At 32.3% G+C, this 25,728-nt stretch overlaps 2 protein-coding genes and 1 long non-coding RNA gene across 3 annotated transcripts in view; 2 read left to right on the top strand and 1 right to left on the bottom strand.

Moving 5' to 3' along the window:
* LOC142326695 (uncharacterized) overlaps nt 1-25,728 on the bottom strand; it is a 181,192-nt gene that overhangs the window by 65,239 nt on the left and 90,225 nt on the right. The window lies entirely within an intron of this gene.
* LOC142326845 (uncharacterized) lies at nt 2,000-7,752 on the top strand. The gene is made up of 5 exons (XM_075369580.1): nt 2,000-2,111; nt 2,512-2,718; nt 4,007-4,213; nt 5,314-5,578; nt 7,629-7,752. The coding sequence occupies exons 1-5, from the start codon at nt 2,023-2,025 to the stop codon at nt 7,635-7,637; spliced, it is 777 nt and encodes a 258-aa protein (XP_075225695.1). The 5' UTR covers nt 2,000-2,022; the 3' UTR covers nt 7,638-7,752.
* On the top strand, nt 16,384-24,135 carry LOC142326523 (uncharacterized). Its single transcript, XM_075369100.1, has 5 exons — nt 16,384-16,424; nt 18,631-18,810; nt 20,226-20,432; nt 22,198-22,459; nt 24,124-24,135. Exons 1-5 carry the CDS (start codon nt 16,384-16,386, stop codon nt 24,133-24,135), a joined length of 702 nt encoding a protein of 233 aa, XP_075225215.1.

Here is a 25,728-nt window from a genome sequence, read left to right as displayed (position 1 = left end):
TTAAAAGAAAGTTAAAAATATCCAGTATGGAATAAGAGAATTTATACTGCAATTTTAAAACTGGTGATAAACAACGATGTTTCTTCCTAAACATCCGGTAATTACAACAGCTCGGCGCGTACATTAGTGTGTTGTATATACACGCACTTCCAAACTCGCAGTTTGTTTATTTCATATCTCCTTTTCTTTTTCCTGTTTAGCCTCCGGGAATTACCGTTCAGGTATTACTTCAGAGGATGAATGAGGATAATATGTATGAATGTAAATGAAGCGTAGTCTTATACAGTCTCAGTTCGACCATTCCTGAGATGTGTGGTTAATTGAAACCAAACCACCAAAAATCACCGATATCCACGATCTAGTATTCAAATCCGTATAAAATTAACTACCTTTACTACGACTTGAACGCTGAAACTCTCGACTTCCAAATCAGCTGATTTGGGAAGACGCGTTCACCACTTGATCAACCCGGTGGGCTCAAAAATCCTTCTTCGAATGAACAGAGTACATATATATTTTTTAATAGATAAAATTACAATTTGTTACGATGCATGTGGTTTTTTTTTATAATGTCGATGAAGAAACAACTGTAGCTGGATAACGGAGTATTTTTGGTTTTACATTCACTTCCTGCACTTTTGGTTATATGTTCGAAAAATAACAAGAACACAAAACAATAATTTACCGATTAACTTCCACTAAGTCCTCCACAAATGTAGTAAAATGATATTTTATCCAAATTCATCTCAATTACAATTAAGAGCAAATCTAGATTTTTTTTTAGTATATATCCCATATATTGCGCAATTCTGTTGCTTATTGTACTTTTTATGAATTTTATAAATTAATGGTGCGAATTTATTTACGACAACCTTACCTAAATGAGTTTACTAACCTAAATTCAACCGACCTAATTAAATTCTTGGAACTGATATTAACAATCGCTCAATTTTTTTTATCACCTGGCTGTGTCCTTGAACTCATTAAAAAAATAGCAACGTTATCCAATATTATGTCTCTATACAACATTACTTATAATATTACATTATTTTATAAAAAACATAATTTCATATTTCTTATTCCTCCTAACGACAGGTTTTATCTCGGTACGAATGGTTTTACTTACCCGACACATTAGAATAGTTAGTTTACATTAATTCAAAACACAGTGAAATGGATTAATTTTTTTTGCTCTCTTAATTCAACTGCGGACTAATAAAGAAGTAAACTCAATAAAATTAATCGTAAATAATTTTCCAAACATAAGTTGAGAAATTACAATTATAACAGTCATTATAAATGTCCGGTATTACAATAATTTGCCATACTTGTCTGTCTGAACGGGATACAGACAGAAGCGAGCCCTGATAAAATTACCATAAATAATTACGATTTGTAATATAACAGCACGATTAAATAATAATAACATTTGTAATATAAGAGTATAGTTTGTAAGTAAGAGTAAGTATATAGCAAGATGATGGCTAAACGGTTGGGCGAGCAAAATATATCGCTATATATATAAATATTTTAATATTAATGAACATTTAATTTAGATTTAGATTAGGAAGAAATAAATAATGTAAAATTCTTATATCTTTGTTTGGTTGATTCTTCATTGTTGTTATTTTTTAATATCATAGATTAAATAATGCATTAACATTAAAATCGATGACAGTAAATCTTCTCAATAACAGTTGTAAACAGAATAATAACTAAACCGAAGAAAAAACTAATCTAAAAATAATTTTAGTAATATATATATATATATATATATATATATATATATAATTATAAATACTTTATCTTATTAATTAAAAAAAATACGTGATAATATTTATTATTATTATTTATTTCATTATAATTTTTAATTATTACCGTGGAAATCCTACAAACACCATTTGAATAAAATAATCACATTAACAATAATATTAAAATCCGTAACCAGTTTTCAAATATATAAATAAGAACATTACTTAAATAGAGGAATATACGAGAGTAGGGTTACAAATACAAGCAAAAATGTCATATTTAATCTTGATTTCCGTATTCTTTTTAATCAGCACGTTCTTCGAACCATCCCAACAACTTCTACAACTTCTAAATCAACGGTGAACACACACATATATATATATATATATATATTTTTCCTATCATAGGTTTTACAATAGTTAATTATTTAATGTAGTCTAATTATTTTAAAGTTACCGTCATTAATTTTGTTATAAAACTTTACTGTCGTAGTAAATAAGTTTGAAAAGTCCGGAAGGACCACCCCAAGCTTTAATAGTCCGGAGGAGGTCCATTCCTGAGAAAGTGACCCATGATGACAATATTGGTGTCCATAGAATTTACAAAACACTTGAGTTTCTAGTTTATCATACCATGATGCCACTCTTCCTACCACACTTTCTTCACCGGATTTGGCTTCCTGTAGCTTCATCCTCTTCCCAGAGTTTTATATATATATATAATATTTAATGATATTCTAATTATTACTTCACATTTCAGGCAAGACACACAAATAAATCCGCTTCAGCTTCTTTTAAATGGAGTAGGCAACGGCATTGGAAGAAACAATCAAGGATTCGATTTCTTAAACGGCGTAATAAATAACAATTATGGATTAGGTGTGGGAAATAACTTACTTGGAGGAAATAATCTATTTGATGTAAGAAGTAACTTACTTGGAGGCACGGTTAATCCAAATTTTTCTACGTAAGTATAATTAAATCAGTCAAATTTTTAACACCATTGTATTTGCATAATTTTTTTTTTTTTTTTTTTATTTTTTTATTAATTCATTAATTTAAAAGTGGCTCGTCTAAACAATATTTTTAATCTTTCAGTGCACAGAACCCTTGTTCATTAATACGTCAACATTAATTACAAATAAGCTGTAATCGTAATATCTGACATTTAGACCAACATTTCAGTCTACGTACTCGATTACAGAAAACAATTCACAATAAAAATGATATTATACACAACTCTCAATCCTAACAAATCTTTAAAATAAATCTTGTGGATTATTTTAACAAGAACTGCTCTAGAAACGATTTTAAATCATCAAATAATGCTAATTTGCTTATTTTATTTTCATTATCATCAAGCTCTCCTGAATTGTTCGTAATAATCACCGGGAAGCGTTTATAGTCACCTATAGAACGTTCTACCGTATCATAACTTTCGAACATTTCTTTTATTCATCGATGAATTTCTACCGGTAGCAAGATTTGAATATTCAAAAAATATATGAATGCTTAAATTTCACAGTAAACACATCGTCTTTTGTATCAATTTTAAAACTTTGTAAATGATCATAGGGAAGTAAAATGACAGTTTACAGAAAAGGATACCAACAAAACCGTCTTTCGTTTTCATACGTTTCGCAACCTACTGTATACATAGTTGATGTATAGAATATTTTCAACATAAACATCATTTACACTAGTCTATATACATAATATTTAAAAGTTATATATGTGCATATTTTTAACAGAAAAAAATTAAAATTCTAAATCAAGATAAGATAAGATAAGATAAGAATAACGTTTAAAAATACTATTGCCACCACAATCTACGTTTATTTATCGACTTATTAAGTCTATATATTACGTTGTTTGACCAAAGCTATTAAGTAACTTTCAAATAATTTACGTTTCTGGTACAGATTACTCTGATGTAGGGTGTAAGTCAGTTTTAACATTATGAGTTTTCATGATACAATAATCAGTACCTGTCCTTATGTCGTAATCATTAATATTACGTTTAACTGTAAATTTCCAACAAGTTCTCAAATAAATAGTACCGATTTAAACATATGCAGTAAATTGTTATTTTTCAGATAAAATATCCTCAATACCAGTTTGCTTTAATTTTACGATAAATAAAAAATCGCAAAGAAATTAGACAAATTTAGAGCTGCTTCGTGTATTGAAATAAATAACAACTGTGTCATATATATAATATTTAAGGATATTCTAATTATTACTTCACATTTCAGGCAAGACCCACAAATAAATCCGCTTCAGCTTCTTTTAAATGGAGTAGGCAACGGCATTGGAAGAAACAATCAGGGATTCGATTTCTTAAACGGCGTAACAAATAATATATATGGATCAGGTGTGGGAAATATGTTACTTGGAGGAAATAACCTATTTGATGTAGGAAGTAACTTACTTGGGGGTACGGATTATCCAAATTTTTCTATGTAAGTATAATTAAATCAGTCAATTTTTTTTTATTAATTCATTAATTTAAAAGTGGCTCGTATAAACAATATTTTTAATGTTTCAGTGCACAGAACCCTTGTTCATTAATACGTCAACATTAATTACAAATAAGCTATAATCGTAATCTCTGATATTTAGACCTACATTTCAGTCTACGTACTCGTTTACAGAAAATAATTCACAATAAAAATAATATTATACAACTCTCAATCCTAACAAATCTTTTTAAATAAATCTTGTGGATTACTAGAACTGCTCTAGAAACACCGGGGAAAAAACACTTTAAATCATCAAATAATGCTAATTTGTTAATTTTATATTTTTTTTTATTTTCATTATCATCAAGCTTTTGTTGAATCGTTCGTAATAATCACAGGGTCTATATACGTAATATTAAAAAGTTATGTATGTGCATATTTTTAACGGAAAAAAATTAACATCAAAATGCACAATTAAGTTTAAAAATACTATTGCCACTAGAATCTATGTTTATTTAATCTACGATATATTAAGTTGTTTAACCACAATTATTATGTAACTTACAAATAAATTAGGTTTTTGGTACAAATTACTTTGATGTAGGGTGTACATCAGTTTTATCATTATCAGTTTTCATGATACGATTAATCAAAACCTGTTAATATGAATTAAATTGAAACAATATTCAATTAGCAAATGTATGTCTAACTTGATTCCCGAAATGTCAAACGTAAAATCTGGTACCTTTTGGTTAATAATTTAACTTAGATATTTTTATTCTGTTCGTTTGTTTTTAATACCCGCTTTTTGCTTGGTAGTTTTTTGTCGTTTTACCTCAATCGGATAACTTTGTGCTACATGTACATTCAAAAGGAAACGGGTAGTTTACGCATAATAATATTTTATTTATCATACTCTTAAGACTATAATACTGAACGATTTATGTAATCCATCCCGTAATAAACAATGTTTATAATCAGAATAAACTTAAGGCAAAATAATAGCTACGTAGTTTGTTACATTGATATCTAATAAGTACACAAATGTTATTATTACATTTATACTAATTCTGGATAAAATAACGTTGTTTTCTTTTTAGTCCGAACTTATCAAACCAATGGGAAGTTGAAGCTGTAATAAGAAATCAGCAACTCGAGCTGGCCAGATTGGCAAAAGAAATGGATAAGGGAAAAAATGAATTACTGACGGCTTACGCTAAAGGATATTATCAACTTGTAATTGATTTTCATATAAAGAAAGCAGAGATAATTAATATTTGGCAAAACAAATTGATAGAAGCACAAGTAAAGATTCGGCAAAATGAATTGGAAAAAAGACGACTGTTACTGGACATTTATAAGACTGTCAGTACATATACTATTTAGTAAAATATTATATTTATACCATAAAAATTCACAAAAGTTCTAAAAAGCTAAACTTTGTCATGGTTTAACGTTACGTGAATATTTTGTTTAATTTTTATTAAACTTTGTTGGATAAAGGGAACCTAAAGGAAACTCCTTCATCCAACAAGTAGTAAAATCAATGCCATTTCACCGATTAAGGGAATAAAGGTAATGTTTACGTTTGTTAATCTGATCTATCTAAACAAATAATTTTTTTTAATCGATCTAATAAATTATTTAATTTTAACAAAACTGCCACTATTATTGTTAATTGAAATTTTTTGACCAGTTTCCAAGCAGTTCTGGGATACAAAATTGAAAACAGATTGTAGTATATTAGAAATGACGGTTTTCAAAAATGTGCGTAAATACATAGAGTAGTTGAAAAACTTACTTCATCAATAATAAAATAAAATCATCATTGTTGATGACAACATAATAGTGATCGATATCTAATAATCTGTTTAAAGTTTAAATTTGTTAAAAAAACCTTTTGGAAAAGTTCGCAATCATAAGAACATTAAACTGATATCCTCTCCACCAGTAAAATTTTGTCCACTGTCGGTAATATCATTTCATTTGATTAAAAATCCACACTGTCTTTATTCTTTTATAGATAAGTTTTACCTATCCGACCTATAAAAGAGACGTTAGCTAAATGTGATGGACATGTGTAATCTATTTAAATATTGTAAAATTAAATTTATGTTTCTACTGGAATTTTCTAAAATGACATTTATTTTTTCTATTGATTTTTAAAAAATGTTATTTCTTATTTTAAAATAACGGTTCGAAATACTAGTTTTATAACAATAGTGTTATATGAATAGAAACTAATATTAGGTTTTACTTTTCAACATATTTTCTAAATATACTTTTCCCGTAGTGTATACTGATGACGATTGTTGTCATAATCGAAACGGTCATCAAGGTTTAGATTTTAAACAACATTTTTTATAAACGGTTTTTGGAATATAATCTTGTTTTCAAAATATAAAAACGAAAATCACTAATCGCAATGGAGTATATATTAATATGCTGGTTTTAAAATAGATAATCAAATTGTAATAATAAATACGAGATTCTTCATTTTCTGAACAAAAACATTCGATCGTTTGCTCATGAAGATAATTTCACAACTTGTTAGCACCATTAAATCATTATGTAGTTCAAATCAATAACATCGAAAAATTATTTAATTAAAAACTCTATCACCCACAGACTTTTGGGATGGTAAACAAAAATTAATAAAAATGTTTTGTCAATAAAGTTACAAAAATGTTATTTCTTATTATTGAACTTAGAGCAGCAGCTTCGTTAGATTACCGTTTCCTTATCCGCAACACACAAACGAAAATTTTACATTTTTATAATTCTCTCGTAACTCAACAGCTACAGTATTTAACAATAATAGAATTATTATTATTATTATTAAATACTGTATCAAAAAGACATTTTAAAATCCTACTTTATTATTTTTGTACTTAATTATTTTGTATCACAAGCAGATACAAACAACTTTCATTATTCAATCTGAATTTGGTCTTTTTTTATTTCTAAATTATAATTTATCAATTTTCACTTGTGTATATTGATACACAGTTCTAATAACTGTGTATCAAGGTCAATAAATTACTTGTGAATAAGATATCCGCGTGTATAAAGCGGATACTTGATTCATTAAAATCCTCCGGCCATTGCGAGAGACAATCATATCTGTTATAAAAGTTACACACGTACTTGTGTAAAAAGGCTACTGAAATGTATTGTCTCCCTTCAGTAATAAAAAAATTAAAATGATTAACGATCAAATAATACTGTTTTCTTTTTAAATATCAATCAAACGATGATCTTCAAGTTAAATGTTTAGTCTTAAAAATAAGCTAATTAAAAATTTAAAAAACAAAATTATTTTTAAAAATTTATATAGAACTAAAAAACAAGTTGAAATAGAATAGGAAAATCATTTTATAAATAGATTTATAAACAAAAAGTTTTATTGTTTCAGGGAACATAAAAACGTCATCGTGCCACAAATACAAATGCTGTAGTATTAATGTAATAGAACATTAATATTAGAAAGAATGTGTTAATATAATAAACAATACATTATAATAAAATAAATAAATTTTATTTAGTCAATATCCTTTTATTTTCAAAAAATCCTTTTTTATAATTATATAAAAAATTGAGATGAATTTAAAAAATGCCGGTAAATAAATTAGAAATTGATAATTCGGATTCTCGAGAGACGTAATACAAATTTTTTTCGTAACTTGGGACACCATATTAAGTTTTCGCGGAAAAGTTATTTATGTTTTTTAAAAATAACTTTGTACCGCTTCATTTCAAAAGAAAAATGTAATACTTTGAATATAAAAATATCAATTTCCAGGACTGATGATATGCTGTTGCTATCAGTCTAAGTAATCAACTTCTTTCTATATTTATATTATCATAGCGCACCCCCGACTCATATGACGGCCAACGGTTGCCGATAGAACAGTTTTCTTCAAGGAGTTGTTCGTATAACGTAGCACAAACATCATTGAAAACAAAGTACACTTCAGGACTTACCTGGTTTCTTCAGCTTGCAGTCAAGAATTGTACATCAATTCCTCAATACTGCATGTGATTAAATAAAGATCGTAAAATATATCATCTCCATTTTACTACGTAAAGCAGTATCGATGCGTGTTAATTTCAGTACTGTTACATTTATATTTTTCCTCATAATATTCTTACAGGAATATATATTTATACATACGGAAATATAAAAAATAAATTTTAATACTGTGATTTTAAGAAATATATATAATTCTGTTTCTGAATTGTTTCGTTTGTTTTGTAAAAGTGTTTGAAAATTGGAAATTTCATTTCAACTTTCTTAAGTTATTTGCCTTCTAAAATGAAGAAAAGCTAGTTTGTCTCATCGATAAACGTTTATTGTGAAAAAAACTCTCGTAAGACGTTTGGTACGAAAAAGAGACTAATTTTTTATTTCACGGCAATATAAATATTTATCTGAAACCATTCAAATGTCTACGATGGGAGATGAAATGCTCTAAAATTTTGGATTTTTCCTTCTATAATCCCCTCAAAAGTAGGAAGAAAAAAAAAGAAGCCGAGTCAAAGAGTTCCCAAAAATTTTCGCAAGGAACTCTTGCGAAGAGTAGCGAGGCTCCATTTACATTATATACGTAAGGATTTCCTGGCGGAAAAATTATGTTCTCTTTGCTATGCTAAGAAAACGAAAACCTTTAGATTACAATGCAGTTAAAATTAAATTAATTACTAAACTATTTTTATGATATTAGTCATTTATATATCAACACGTTAAGTTAAAATTTCTTTTTCAATCTCTTACGAACGTTAGGATCCAGCACTAAAATAAAGGAAATTTAAAAAAATCTATATCAGTGCAGCAAATATCGTTGAACATAATAAGAAAAAAGGATTTTTTCATAAACATAAAATCGAATTGTATTTTAACTGAGGCGTTAGTAAATTTTAGCAATGATAACTTCAAATTAACGAAGAAGTTATTTGTTTTACACAAATACAGAATTAGCAACTGAATAACAAATTACGTAATTTAACAACGAAACTTACATTACATTAATAGCAACATATGCAGAGTGGCGCACGAAATTATCCAACGTTTGGTTTTGTTAAAAGATATTTATTTGAACGACAATACAGAAAAGTAAAATACACCGTGTTTACTACTTAACAGGAGATTATCTTCTAATTATCATGTGTTCAATATGACCACCATCACGTCTAGCAACTTCCTCAACACGAACGCGTATGTTAGTAGCTCGACGACACATATCCTCATTATCTAGTTGCACGCCTCAATGCTCAGGACTCTCATTTACATCGCTGTACGAGGATGTTTAGGGAAAATCTTTTCCTTTAGAAGTCCCCAAACAAAATAATCACACGAATTCAAATCAGGACAGTTCGGGGGCCAAATATATATCCACACGCAAAATAATTAGAAAATTAGTTTGATATGACATTTGCGTTAAAAGTTTCATGCAGAAAGTCTAACAAAATAAACTGTATGCGGTCTGGGTTCATACTGCATGAACCACTCGTTTTCTAATCGAAACCCTTTTGCAAGAAGCTGAGGAACAAAATTATTACGCATCATGTTCAAATAACGTTCACTGTCTGTTCAAAAAAGAATGACCCTATTACCCCGTGACTTGAAATAGCGGCCCGTACCGTAATTCATGGAGCGTGGTGCACTACAAGAACGTGTAGATTTTCGGAAGCCCAAAAATACACATTTTGTTTATTAACGATGCCGTCTAGGTGAAAATGTTCCTCATTTGAAAATCAAACATTGTTCTACAATATCTCTACGTTCACACCCCGCTCAGCGAATGCCGTTCCTTGATGTTTGTGTCAACCGTTAATTTAGGTTACACTGATATTTTGTACGGATACAAATCCAAGCGGTTTTTAAAATTCGCTACACAGATCTCCTAAAAATCCCAAGTTGATTTGCCCGGGCTCCTCAGCAACGCTGCTCTGACAGCTTTGACATTCTGTGGAGAACGAAAATCGGTAGGCCGTTCGCGCTTACTCTCGAACACTGAATCATCACTAAGTTTTTCGTAATGTTTACGTGTATGGTTCCGATGACGGCGAACACCCAAATGTGTATGAAACCGTCGTAGTGTAAGAACCACCCTTTTCGTTTCATTAAAATACAACACATTCTTTACGCGCTATTCAACAGTCAGTCTTTCTTTGTCAGCCATTTTAGAACGATACACAAAAAACATTACAATCAGAAAGAGAATAAACCAATTATTATGAACAGCTGTCACTTCTGCCAACATAAAACACATTAATAATTATTAACCTAAGCAATTATTGCCAAAACAAATGTTGGAACATTTCGTGCGCCATCCTGTACATTACATAATCAATAGCTCATTTATCTGGATGGTTTTAATCTCGGGCGAACACTCGAAACTCTATATCAACATAAATATCAAATACATTTGAGCGTTTTTACATACACATGAATATTCGATAACTATTGAAAATATTGCGTTCTCCAGGAGGTGCTCAAAAAGTAAGAAAGTAATAAAGAATTTTGCAGGATGATTAAGGTATTAATACTTCTTCAACAAGTAATATCATACTCATTTTCAATAAAATAAGCTTAAATATTTAATCTAGGTAAATATTTTTACCCACAGTTACAGATTCACTTTAAATACCTAATCTTCTGATGAATATGTCGAATTTACCGTATAAACAAAGAGTAAGGTTGAAATTTAATTCATTAAAACTGCACAATAAAGCTAGACTATAATCATCAGATTTAAATTTCGTATAAAAACTGTTCTCATTAGCAACTACCTCCATCCACAAAGATCCACAGTATATATCACTAATAAAAAAAAATATATATAATTATTTTTCCTTCCATCATTCTTATCAATCAACTTTGATATCCTCGAATTCGTTCATATGCGTTTTTATTTGATTTCATTATCTACATAATTTCACATTTTCCTTTACAATAAGCAACTAATACACGACTGTATTAAAAATAAATTCTGATTAATTTATTTTAAAAATAAAAAAATTACCTGTACATTTCTTCCAAATAAGGAAATAAAAATCAAAACTGTTTATTTGAATAAAAAAAATCCTACGCTCAGGAAGCTCTTAAAAGCAATATAATAAATTAAAGTCGGACATCGATAGAATTATCGTAGATCGATGTACCTCATTCTGTGTTTTAAATAAACTATGCTGAATCGTCACAAGGTGGGAAGATCCCACCACGTAACGAATCCGGTCACCACGCCACTTCCTTCGTGCCAATCACTGATGGGCTTCATCGGAGGTCATCTTCTGAACCCAAAGACTGAATAACATCTCTCGGTTAAAAGCTTTGGCCTCCGTCAGGATGTCACCGATGTAAATGACATGAATGACATTTACATCGGTGTAAGAACATACTATAAAGAAACATAAAGTAAAACCAAAAACAAACTACTCAAACGAACAGAACCGAGTAGAAATATAATATTTAAACTTTAAGTTATAGTCCTACCAACGAAATAAAACTAATATCAAGAAATAACTGAACAAAATAAAAAAACTACGGATCGCCTACCTTGGCGACAAGAGAGCTCAAGCGATATCTAACCACCCGGATAATTCGAATTCCCATACTACACGCCCTCGCAACTCGCTGAAGAACCAAATATTTCATGAACTTCTCCACAATTGACCATTTGAACCGACTTTTCCAGTTGACATTAAAATTTAAAATAGGCCCTATGTACCTGAGCTACCTCACTACCTCTAATCGTCTTTTATCATACCGATGACAAACATATATAACAAGAAAGGCATCACATCACCTAATACGCCACACCTTGGACACAGACCCGAATCAGTCAGGCCGAAATGAGCCAACCTATCCTTAAAAGCACCATGACCCGAAAGAAACTGAGTTATACACTTGTTAGAGGACACCCAATAGGCGTCCCGCAGACTCCTCACATCAGAAAAAAGATCATGCGTGTAACGCCCATTAGCCGTCTCATCCCACCTAGGCTGCCACAACTGAAATCCATCATTCTAATCCATCTTTCTAATTCTAGCAGAAGTTGGTTGACCCTACTTCTTTGCGAAATGGCGTTGTTGACGTTCCAGCGCCAGAACATCAATAGGCTTTAGTCCAGCAATTACCAAAACATCCTCAAAAGAAATTGAACGGTAACCACCTGTCACCATCAACAACTAAAGGCGCTGTGCGCTCAACAAAATTTCCCTATAAGTTTAAAAATTTAGCCTATCTGCCCAAACAAGTGCGGTATACAATATAATTGCCTCACACACACCATAATAGAGGATAATCATAGTCTTAAAATCCAGACCCTTATCCGGATTAACCACACATCGAATTCCAAAGAAAGCACTATTGGCCTTTTTCGCGACGTATATAAATGCTACTTAAAACTAAATTTTTTTATCAAGGAGCATCCCGATTAAAAATCTGAACATATCGAATTTGATGGCCTGATACTGAAACATGGACCCGACGCGTCACAGCCAAACGACCCTTCAGCAGCATCATCTTGAATTTAACCGGGCTGAATGCCATCTATTGACGGCCCTGCAGCTCAACTATCATGCATGCCCGAGAGGCGCAGAGTTCAACTCGATTCCGCAAAAATCCTTCAACCCGCAGTAGTTGTCATCGACATAAGCGACAATGCGACAGCCGCCGGGCAACCTCAGCCGCATCAAAGTCTCAAAATCCACAACCCACAATAACGGGCCCAGCACAAGACTTAGGGAGAACACCCTTAGACAGTGTCTTCTCCACTTTGTGGCGACCATAAGAAAACAGAACGTCTCGATTCCCAAAGAGCTATACATCACCTACATTTCATTTTTTGTACAGCCACGTCTCTGTAACTGAAATAAAGCACAAGGATACCGCAGATTGTTAAATACCCCGGATATGTCAAGGAAAATCTCCAAGACATACACCCAGAACGAATATTCTTGACAATGCTTAAAACTCGTAAAATAGTATCATCCGTTCCCTTACCACGACGAAAGGCATACTGATCCTCCATAAATAATGGTTGTGATGTCAACTACTCATTAATACGCAATTAGATTAACTTCTGGAAGACCTTACAAATAACTGGCAATAACGTAAGAGGCCGATATGAGGAACTAGCAGTGGGATCCTTGCAACCCCTGTTTCGAAAAAAATTGTAAAATAACTCGCAAATAACATTTTGTTAAATACTTTAGTGAATATTTCAACAATAACGTTCAATGAACAAACAAGGATATCGACCGTTATTCCACCAAAAGCAGGAGCTATACATCTGCCAAAGCTACAGATTATCGCATGCACCTCTACATCAGTAATTTCTGAAGACAAAACATCCCGTGATGAGAAGCAATATCGTTTTGAACACAACGATGGCAAGCAATCTCTACAGGTAAATCATCAACCGGCAAAAGTTCATCTAAAAAAGTACGCAGGAATTTCAGTTTTATCCGAAATCACTCCTTGCCAAGTCGAGAGAGCGGGCAGAAGAATGTCCTTCTTTCGTTTATCCCCTAGCACTCGGTATACAACACTCCATGGTTTTGTTTCATTGTTCCTGACCAAAGGAACGCCAAGAATCACGTTTTGCCTGTCTTACCTGGTGATATTAAGAACATCTGAGCTTTCTAAACCTCGAAGCCATCATATCTGCTCGCCGCTTGGAGTCACTCTCAAATTGAGAGGACCTCCGTAAACAGAGAACAGATGACTTCAGCTCAGTAAGTTCCCGCGTCCACCAAGGAGCCACACTCTCCCGACCCTAACTGCGGGGAATGGAACGCTCAGCGGCATCGATGAAAGCCGCTGAGTGTTCCAGCGGCAGATTACACTCTCATCGGTATAATCACTATGCCACGTAAAAGATTTAGCATTAACATCGGCAATTAACTGGCGCCTGGTACGCTAATGAGGGAGGAGACGCAGTCATACGAGGTGTTGCAGGAAGAAACGCCGTTCTATACACGGAGTCTGGAGATGGCTTTAATGCTAACTAACGGACTTTTTTCTGAGAACGGCATACATATCCTCAAACTGTACGCTAGATCGGTTTATGGAGTTCATCGGTAATCTGGAAAGGCGCATAGCGACAACGAGAAAGCCGGTGATACCGACGAGAGATCTGAACTCCAAGTGTGTTGAGTTGGAAGGGTTCAGATCCACAGCTCGGAAATATGTATTATCATCCAGCTTTCGTCTCTGGGCTTGGTGACGACAAATGAACTTCACGTGCCTACTTAACTATGAAGGGGTAACAAATCTGTTATAAATATCACCGCTGTAACTGATTGCGTTGCTTCCAGGATTACAAATTTGAGGGTCCTAGAGGAAGAATATAGGAGTGACCACCGGGCAATTGCATTCAACGTGGAATGTGGTCAGACGGGAGATCGAGCGCTATCTCGAGGATGGAAACCCACTGAGAGGCAGGTTGCTTGGATCATAGACTTCACGCAACGGAAATTGCTCTTAGGAGAGGATTCGAGTCCTGAAGAGCTGGAGAACCTTCTAACAAATGCATGTCGCAGAGAGGCGGATACGATGATCTGGAAGAAGAAAAACGTGCACTAGTGGAGCGACCGTATTGCGACTCTTAAGAGAGAAGCCTATAGAGCTCGGAGGACCCTTCTCTGCGCCATACGAAGACATCAGGTTTACATGGAAGAGGCAGAGTAGGTATACCGCCGTCAGTTATTTTTACACGGATTTGAATACTGTTCTTTGGTAGTTGGGTTTCAATTAACCACACATCTCAGGAATCGTCGAACTGAGACTGTACAAGACTGCACTTCATTTACACTCATACATATCATCCGCATTCATCCTCTGAAGTATTATCTAAAAGGTAATTACCGGAGGCTAAACAGGAAAAAGAAAAGAAAAGGACTAACGCCGAGCCAAGAGTACCATCGGACGAGATCCGGAAAGCTAAAAAGGAGGCTTGGGACCGCCTGATTGAAGACTTGGACGACAATCCGTAGGGGAGGGCTTACCAAATAGTCATGAAGAAGTTTGGTAAGAGCCTCCCACTTTTATCCAGAGAGCAAACCGTGAGGGAAGTAAGGAATCTCTTCCAGATCGTGGATAGTGGCTCCCAGCCCCTTTACAGAGGAACTTCAAGGTGCGGCCCGGAGAATTGGCACACAGAAGAATCCGGTGCCGGATGAAGTGCCAGGAGTAGTTCTTAAACCACCACCCCCTGGCATCTTGTGAGCCACCACCCCTGGGCAGTTTTGGAAGCGCTGAACTAGACCTTGGCGAGATGGACTTTTCCCCATAGCTGGAGGGAGGCTAGGCTGGTTCTGATCCCCAAACCTGGAAGAGGGTACCAGCCTTCTTAATGAACAAGCTAAGGTCTATGAACGGCTAATAATGGACCGTATGTTGACTGTGTTTGGGGACGAAGGAGGACTCTCCTCAACCCAATTTGGCTTCGTTAAGGGAAAGTCTACCGTCAATACTATTCGATACGTGGTGAACTGGGCAAGGGACCGTAAGGCTGATACCTGGTGCCGTAGACAGATCCCCCTTGTGGTGCTTTCAGATATTGAAAATGCTTTCAATAGTGTCCCCTGGAGGGTGAATGTGGAGGCGCTTAGGGTCAGGGGTGTAAGCGACAATTTGATGGCAACAATCAACAGTTAGCTCCATGATCGGCGGGTGATTGCGCACACAGAAGAAGGGGTTCTGGACTTCGAGATGACATGCGTAGTACCACAGGGATCGGTGCTAGGCCCTTTTTTATGTAACCTGGTGTACGACGGCCTTCAGAGAATGGAACTCCAAGAGGGGGCAGAGGTGGTCGCGTACGCCGATGACCTGGCACTGCTGGTTCCAGGCCGCACGGAGGGGAAGGGGGAATACATTGCCTACATTATCAACATTGCGGTCACAAGGTTAAGCGGCTAGCTAAGGGAGAATAGGATGAAACTAGCTCCCACTAAAATACGGCGATGGTAACTGTCGTGAGGAGAGGTCGGTTGAGGGACTTGGAGACGGCGATGGTAACTGTCGTGAGGAGAGGTCGGTTGAGGGACGGAGACGGCGACAGACGGGGTGCGGGTGGTGGAGCACCGCCGAACCGAATACTTCGGTGTTTGGATCGACAGGTCGAGGCTCTTTACCACCCGCTGCAAGAGGCAATAGGAAGATGCGAGCAGGTGGTGGCGACACAGAAGGATCCCAAGGCAAGTAAAAGTAGACTAATAATGACGACTGCGTTGTCGTCAATACTATATGCGGTCCGGTCTGGGTTGCAGCCCTGGACCGCCGAAGAAATGTTGAAAGGCTGACCTCCTTGCAGCGATGAGCAGCCATAAAGAAAACGGCTGCGCAGCGTAAAATATCAGGGGTCGCGGTCGAGGTGATTGCGAGGTTCCCCCCAATTAACACTTCGCGCCCAACAGCTGGTCAGGATGCAAGAAAAAATGCCAAGAGAGGCCGCAGGGGAGATACTGAAGTAGAAACGGCAAGAGACTTGGGATGCCTATGAAAAGAGAGTGTGGACCCGGCAATATCAACCGGGGCAACGTCTTTTAGGCGATTACCGGTTACCCCCAGTGTTTAAAAAAGGATAATAAAAGAAAAATATACAGCAAGACGGTGAATAGTCGGGTGGGCAAGCGAGCCCTGAACGGTCAGTATAGAAAAAAAAAAATATATATATATATAAATTCTACAAATTAATATTTTAATGTTGTGTATATTTCACTTATATAGGATAAATGGATAACTAAACCGAAGAAAAAACTAAACGAATTAACTAATCCAAAAATAACCAGTATTATATACATAAATAATTATAAATACTTTATCGTACTAATTAAAAAAAATACGAGATAATATTTATTATTATTATTTATTTCATTATAATTTTTAATTATTACCGTGGAAATCCTACATACACCATTCGAATAAAATAATCACATTAACAACAATATTAAAATCCGTAACCAGTTTTCAAATATATAAATAAGAACATTACTTAAATAGAGGAACATACGAGAGTAAGGTAACAAATACAAGCAAAAATGTCATATTTAATCTTGATTTACGTATTCTTTTTAATCAGCACGTTCTTCGTACCATCCCAACAACTTCTACAACTTCTAAATCAACGGTAACACACACACACATATATATATATATATATATATATATATATATATATATATATATATATATATATATAATTTTTTTTCCTATCATAGGTTTTACAATAGTTAATTATTTAATGTAGTCTAATTATTTTAAATTTACCGTCATTAATTTTGTTATAAAACTTTACTGTCGTAGTAAATAAGTTTTAAAAGTCCGGAAGGACCACCCCAAGCTTTAATAGTCCGGAGGAGGTCCATTCCTGAGTAAGTGCCCCATGATGACAATATTGGTGTCCATCGAATTTACAAAACACTTGAGTTTCTAGTTTGTCATATCATGATGCCCCTGTTCCTACCGGATTTGGCTTCCTGTAGCTTCACCCTCATCCCAGAGTTACAAATCACGGTCATCAGAACGTAGGGAAAATCCATTGACAACTTAAAGAGTGTTAAAACTCACTTAAGAGTAGGACTTCCTCCTTCTACAATTTCAACAGGGCTAGGAACAGTGTTTACCTAAATAAAGGAATTGGTCTCGACAAAAAAAAATACCAAATTCAATTTTTTTTTAAATAACATATTTTTAAATTGCGCACGAAAATCAAGTATTTGTTTAAAATTAAATTTTGGTTCGTCTTGAAAAATGATATTTTAATATATATTTTATTAAGAGGACAGTTTATTAAGAGCCACCAGCTAGGTCTAGTGTAAACACAGCTAGCTCTACACGTTGGAAAATGAAATTAAGGTAAAACAAATTACCAATTTTTCGAATTGTAAGGGTAATATTGTCCTTGTAATGAAATAGCATCGTTTGTGGAGTTCTAATTTGCAGTTAGACTCCACTATACTTGACTCTATTTTTTTTTTTTTTACAATCGTTGTTAGACCAGATATTATTACGGAAAACTATGGATTTTTCAATTAACGAACAAGACCGTCATTTAAGTTTCCCTTACTGTAGAAGAAGACTTCAAAGTAAATCCATGGGTGTTTTTTTAGATGCAAACATCGAGTGACATGGCCCGTCCGATTTAACTGTTAAATAGTAATGTGCCAGCTTTAAATATTGAACTTTTGGCAAATCTTTAACTTAAAATCTTTTAAGCTTCAACTTTTCAGGTTATCGCAAAATGTAGTTTGTGAAATGTAATACCTATTCAAATATAAAAAATTCAGTGGAAAAAATCGCAAAGAAATTAGAGAAATTTATATATATATATATATATATATATATATAATATTTTATGATACATGATATTCTAATATGATATTCTAATTACAACTTCACATTTCAGGCAAGACCCACAAATAAATCCGCTTCACCTTCTTTTAAATGGAGGAGGCAACGGCATTGGAAGAAACAATCAAGGATTGGAATTCTTAAACGGTGTGGGAAATAACTTACTTGGAGGAAATAACCTATTTGATGTAAGAAGTAACTTACTTGGAGGCACGGTTAATCCAAATTTTTCTATGTAAGTATAATTAAATCAGTCAAATTTTTAATACCATTGTATTTGCAGCTTAAAAGCACAAATAAAATTTTTTTTATCAATTCGTAAATTTAAGAGTGGCTCGTCTAAACAACATTTTTAATGTTTCAGTGCACAGAACCCTTGTTCATTAATACGTCAACATTAATTACAAATAAGCTGTAATCGTAATCTCTGACATTTAGACCTACATTTCAGTCTACGTATTCGTTTACAGAAAATAATTCACAATAAAAATAATATTATACACAACTCTCAATCCTAACAAATCTTTTAAAATAAATCTTGTGGATTATTTTAACAAGAACTGCTCTAGAAACAATTTCAAATCATCAAATAATGCTAATTTGTTTATTTTATTTTCATTATCATCAAGCTTTCCTGAATTGTTCGTAATAATTAACGGGAAGCGTTTATAGTCACCTATAGAATGTTCTACCGTATCATAACTTTCGAACATTTCTTTTATTCATCGATGAATTTCTACCGGTAACAAGATTTGAATATTGAAAAAAAATATGAATGCTTAAATTTCACAGTAAACACATCGTCTTTTGTATCAATTTAAAACTCTGTAATCTTCAACTACATGATCATAGGGAAAAAATGGCAGTTTACAGAAAAGAATACCAACAAAACGGTCTTTCTTTTTCATACGTTTTGCAACCTACTGTATACATAGTTGATGTATAGAATATTTTCAACATAAACATCATTTGCACTAGTCTATATACATAATATTAAAAAGTTATATATGTGCATATGTTTAACGGAAAAAAATTAAATTTTCTAAATCAAGATGCACAATAACGTTTAAAAATACTATTGCCACCAGAATCTACGTTTATTTATCGACTTATTAAGTCTATATATTACAATGTTTGACCAAAGCTATTAAGTAACTTTCAAATAATTTACGTTTCTGGTACAGATTACTCTGATGTAGGGTGTAAGTCAGTTTTAACATTATGAGTTTTCATGATACAGTAATCAGTACCTGTCCTTATGTCGTAATCATTAATATTACGTTTAACTGTAAATTTCCAACAAGTTCTCAAAAAAAATAGTACCGATCTTAACAAATGAAGTAAATTGTTATTTTTCAGATAAAATATTCTCGCTACTCAGTTTGCTTTAATTTTACGATAATTAAAAATTTAAAAAAGAAATTAGAGATATTTATAGCTGCTTCGTGTATTGAAATAAATAACAACTGTGTCATATATATATATATATATATATATATATATATATATATATATATATATATATATATATATATATATATAATATATATATATATATATAATATATATATATATATAATATATATATATATATAATATATATATATATATAATATTTAATGATATTCTAATTATTACTTCACATTTCAGGAAAGACCCACAAATAAATCCGCTTCAGCTTCTTTTAAATGGAGGAGGCAACGGCATTGGAAGAAACAATCAAGGATTTGATTTCTTAAACGGCGTAACAAATAACAATTATGGATTAGGTGTGGGAAATAACTTACTTGGAGGAAATAACCTATTTGATGTAAGAAGTAACTTACTTGGAGGGACGGCCAATCCAAATTTTGCTATGTAAGTATAATTAAATCAGTCAAATTTTTAATACCATTGTATTTGCAGCTTAAAAGCAACAAATAAAAATTTTATTTTATTAATTCATTAATTTAAAAGTGGCTCGTCTAAACAATATTTTTAATCTTTCAGTGCACAGAACCCTTGTTCATTAATACGTCAATATTAATTACAAATAAGCTGTAATCATAATCTCTGACATTTAGACCTACATTTCAGTCTACGTACTCGTTTACAGAAAATAATTCACAATAAAACTAATATTACACACTACTCTCAATCCTAACAAATCTTTTAAAATAAATCTGGTCGATTATTTTAACAAGAACTGCTCTAGAAACGATTTTAAATCATCAAATAATGCTAATTTGTTATTTTATTTTCATTATCATCAAGCTTTCCTGAATTGTTCGTAATAATCACCGGGAAGCGTTTATCGTCACCTATAGAAATTTCTACCGTATCATAACTTTCGAACATTTCTTTTATTCATCGATGAATTTCTACCGGTAGCAAGATTTGAATATTCAAAAAAATATCAATGCCTAAATTTCACAGTAAACACATCGTCTTTTGTATCAATTTTAAAACTTTGGAAATGATCAAAGAAAAATGACAGTTTACAGAAAAAGGATACCAACAAAACCGTCTTTCTTTTTCATACGTTTCGCAACCTACTGTATATATAGTTGATGTATAGAATATTTTCAACATAAACATCATTTACACTAGTCTATATACATAATATTAAAAAGTTATATATGTGCATATTTTTAACGGAAAAAAATTAAAATTCTTAATCAAGATACACAATATCGTTTAAAACTACTATTGCCACTACAATCTACGTTTATTTATCGACTTATTAAGTCTATATATTACAATGTTTGACCAAAGCTATTAAGTAACTTTCAAATAATTTATGTTTGTGGTACAGATTACTCTGATGTAGCGTGTAAGTCAGTTTTAACATTATGAGTTTTCATGATACAGTAATCAGTACCTGTCCTTATGTCGTAATCATTAATATATACGTTTAACTGTAAATTTCCAACAAGTTCTCAAAAAAATAGTAGCCATCTAAACATATGCAGTAAATTGTTATTTTTCAGATAAAATATCCTCACTACTCAGTTTGCTTTAATTTTACGATAATTCGAAACTTCTTTACAAAAAGATTTTTGTAATCTTTTTATAAAAATAATTTTTAATATTTGAAATTTCTCACAATTAATTTGCCAGATAAAACCAAAGAAAAGAAAGATGAAAAGAAAAACTTTCTCTTTTTTGAATTTTTAACTCCATTTTACAATCTGTTATGTGTTTGAACCTATTTTCTTTATTCCTTTGCGTTATTGCACGTAACTCAAGATGAATATTGTTTGAAGTGCGTTACAACAGTGTTTTAATGAGGAAAGACAAATTAAATTACTTTGCCCATAAAATCAGTATATTTGGTTAATAGTTTAAATTAAATCTTTTACTTTTTTTTTTTGTTTAAACTCAATCGGATTACTTCGTGTTACATTTATATTCAAATGCAAGTAGTTTACATATAATAATATTTAAATCAAATATAATAGATTTAAAACTATAATAATGAACGATTTATATAATCCATCCCGTAAAAAGCAAAGATTATAATCAGTATAAACTTAAGGTAAAAATAATAGCTATGCAGTCTGTTACATTAATATTTAATATGTATATAAATGCGATTATATTTTAACTAATTCTGGATAAAACAATGTTATTTTCTTTTTAGTCCGAACTTAAACCAATGGGAAATTGAAGCTGTAATAAGAAATCGCGAACTCGAATTGGCAAAACTGGCAAAAGACATGGACAGAAGAAAAAATGAATTACTGTCGACTTATATTAAAGGATGTTATCGGCTAGAGATTGAATTTGAACAAAAGAAATCAGAGATAGTTAATGATACGCAAAACAAATTGTTAAACGCGCAAGTAAAGGTTCGGCAAAATGAATTGGAAAAAAGACAGCGGATATTGGAAATTTTTAATCCTGTCAGTATATATACTAGTTAGTAAATATTTTATTTGTCGCAAAAAAAAATTTACAAAAGCTCAAAAAATTGTAACATTTTTCATAGTTTGTAATTGAATCTTTTGTTTAATTAATTTTTTTTTTAACTTCATTGGATAAAGAAACCTTTGGAAACGCCTTTATCCAATCAATAGTTAAAATTTTATTTCGATTATGATCTATCTCATTTCACCAATAACGGAAATAAAGGTAATGGGCAGCTAAACTGATCCATGCTATCAAATGAATTTTTAAAATGTCTAATGAATTATTTAATTTCAACAAATGTGCCAGTATTATTGGCAACTGAACTTATCTGAACAGTTTCCAGATAATATTGGGCTACAAAATTGAAAACCGATCGTAGTATATTAGAAACTACTGTTTTAAAAATATACGTAATACATAGGGTAGTTCAAAACTTACTTTATCAATAATAAAAATAAAATCATCATTGTTGAACAACATAGGTGACCGATGTCTAATAATCTTATTAAAGTTTAAATTTGTTAAAAATAAAACCTTTTGCGAAAGTTGGCAATTATAAGAACATTAAACTGTTATCCTCTCCAGTCTTAAAATTTTCTCCACGGTCGGTAATATCTTTTGATTTGATTATAAGTTCGATACAGTCTTTATTTTTTTTTTTTAGATTTGTTTTATCTACCCCATCTACAAAAGAGACGTAAACTAAGACGTGATGGGCGGATTTAACTGATTTAAATATTATAAAATTAAATTTACGCTATCTATTCGAACTGCCCAACACGATGACAATTTTTTATTTTTTTTATTTTATTTCTTATTGTAAAGTCCCGGCTCGAAATACTAGTTTTATAATGTTTCTAAGTACTCCTCATTTATAAATTAATATTAGTTTATACTTTTCAACACATTATCTACGTAACTTTTCCCGTAGTGTCTACTGATGACGATTGTTGCACAATCGAAACGGTCATCAGTGTTTAAATTTTAAGCAACATTTTTTATAAACGGTTGTTGGTGCGTAACCTTATTTTCAAAAAATAAAAAGGTGAATATCTAATCGCAATGAAATAAATTTTAGGAGGTGGTTTTAAAAATAGATAATCCAACACTAACACAATAAAAAAGTAAAGCCGTTTGTGTTTCGTTTTTAAATGAATAATCTCGTTATAAATACGAGATAATTCATTATTCTGAATAAAAATATTCCAGTTCTCTCATGAAGATGATTCCACAGCTTGTTAGCCCATTCAATTGCAAAAGTTATATAATTATAAATGTTATTGACATTCAATGTCGTTATACGTCAATGATATAAAAAAAAATTAATTAAAAATTGTATTTACCCATTAGCTTTTGAGACCATAAACAAAAATTAAACACGACTCGTCAACAACGTTAATAAAAGATTATTTCTCATTATTCAACTATAACTTAAAGCAGCAACTTTCTTACATTACTGTTTCCTTAATTCTCTATACGACGAATGAAAATTTCACATTTTTATAATTCTTCACTCTACTCAACAACTACAATACAAACATCCTATTATTACTGAATACTGTATCAGAAAGATATTTTTATAAGTTTTTAAGTTAAAATACATCAGTAAAATCCTTTTATAAATAGATTTTTAAACAAAAGTTTTTTTTTGTTTCAGGTAAAACCATAAAAACATCATTGTGCCACAAATCCGATTGTTGTAGTATAATGTAATAGAACATTAGTATTAGAAAGAACGTGTTTATATAACAAAATATACATTGTAATACAATAAATAAATTTTATTGAGACATCAATAACTAAAAGAATTTTTTCCTTCCTTGGAAAAATCCTTTTTATAATTATTTAAATAAGTTAAAATAAATTTAAAAAATGTACGGTAGATAAATTAGAAATTGATAATTCGGATTCCCGAGAGGCACAATACAAGACAACGTTTTCTTCTTAACTTGAGACAACATTATAATTTTTCGCGACAAAATTATTATTTTTTAAAAACTAATTTCGTACCGATTTCAAAAAATACTTGGAACATAAAAATAACAATTTCCAGAATCGATGATTTGCTGCTGTTGGTATCAGTCTGATTAATCAATTCCTTTTTATATTTACACCATCATAGCGCACCCCCAACTCATTTGATGACTATTAAAATCACTAATGGAATCAACGGATGTCCATAGAGGGACCGACAGATTTCTTCAAGATTCTTACTCGTACAACGTAGAACAAACACCATCATAAAGTATAATTTAGCACTCAAACTGGTTTCTTCAGCTTGTAGTCTAAAATTACGAGGTCTGTTCAAAAATACGTAGACTAACGTCATAAAACAAAATGTACTTTATTTAAAAGTTACTTGTCTGGGTCCCCTTCAAAGTACTCTCCTTCCCGACGCACATACTTATCCCAACGGTGTTTCCACTTTTGAAAACAGTCCTGAAACGCTTCTTTTGTGATGTTCTTCAGTTCCTTCGTCGCATTTATCTCAATCTCGGGGATCGTCTCAAATATTCTTCCTTTCAAAGGTCTTTTGAGTTTGGGGAACAAGAAGAAGTCACAAGAAGCGAGTTCAGGTGAGTAGGGTGGGTGGGGAAGAACAGTGATCGAGCGTTTGGCCAAAAACTCACGAGTTCTGAGAGCTGAACGGGCTGGAACGTTGTCGTGATGAAAAAACCAGTGGTGCATCTTCAATTTTTAGGTCAAAATTTCGTAAAATTATCCAACAGATATCCCACCCTCTTCAGCAAGCTCTCTGACAGTCACACGTCGATTTACCCGAATCCGGGTATTGATTTTGTCTACGTATGAATCGTCAGTCGACGTGGAAGGACGACCAGGACGCTCATCGTCTTCAATCGACTGACGACCATCTTTAAAACGCCCATGCTACTTAAAACATGTCGCAATAAGCAATGTCGCCATAAGCAGTCATGAGCATATCAAAAGTATAACTCGCAGATTTTCCGAGTTTAACACATAAAATTTCACAGCAACCTTTACTCGTTGAAGTCACTCATTCTAAAATCCCCCAAACGAAAAAACACAATTCGAAAACAACCGCGTAGCTAAGTAATCAATAATGATATTTGCAATCAAAAAACCGCGTTGTAATCAGCTGATCTGTACGAACATGGCGACACCAAGCGGATTTGACTGGAACCAACTGGACCCGAGCAATTCAAACAGTCTATGTATTTCTTGAACAGACCTCGTATATAAAACGAAATTTCATATGATTAAAAATGAAGAAGGTAAAACA

The sequence above is a fragment of the Lycorma delicatula genome, chromosome 6 (assembly GCF_047948215.1).
Source record: "Lycorma delicatula isolate Av1 chromosome 6, ASM4794821v1, whole genome shotgun sequence".
Taxonomy (NCBI): domain Eukaryota; kingdom Metazoa; phylum Arthropoda; class Insecta; order Hemiptera; family Fulgoridae; genus Lycorma; species Lycorma delicatula.
Note: the sequence above shows the minus strand (reverse complement) of the source record. Positions and strands in the feature narration are given on the sequence as shown.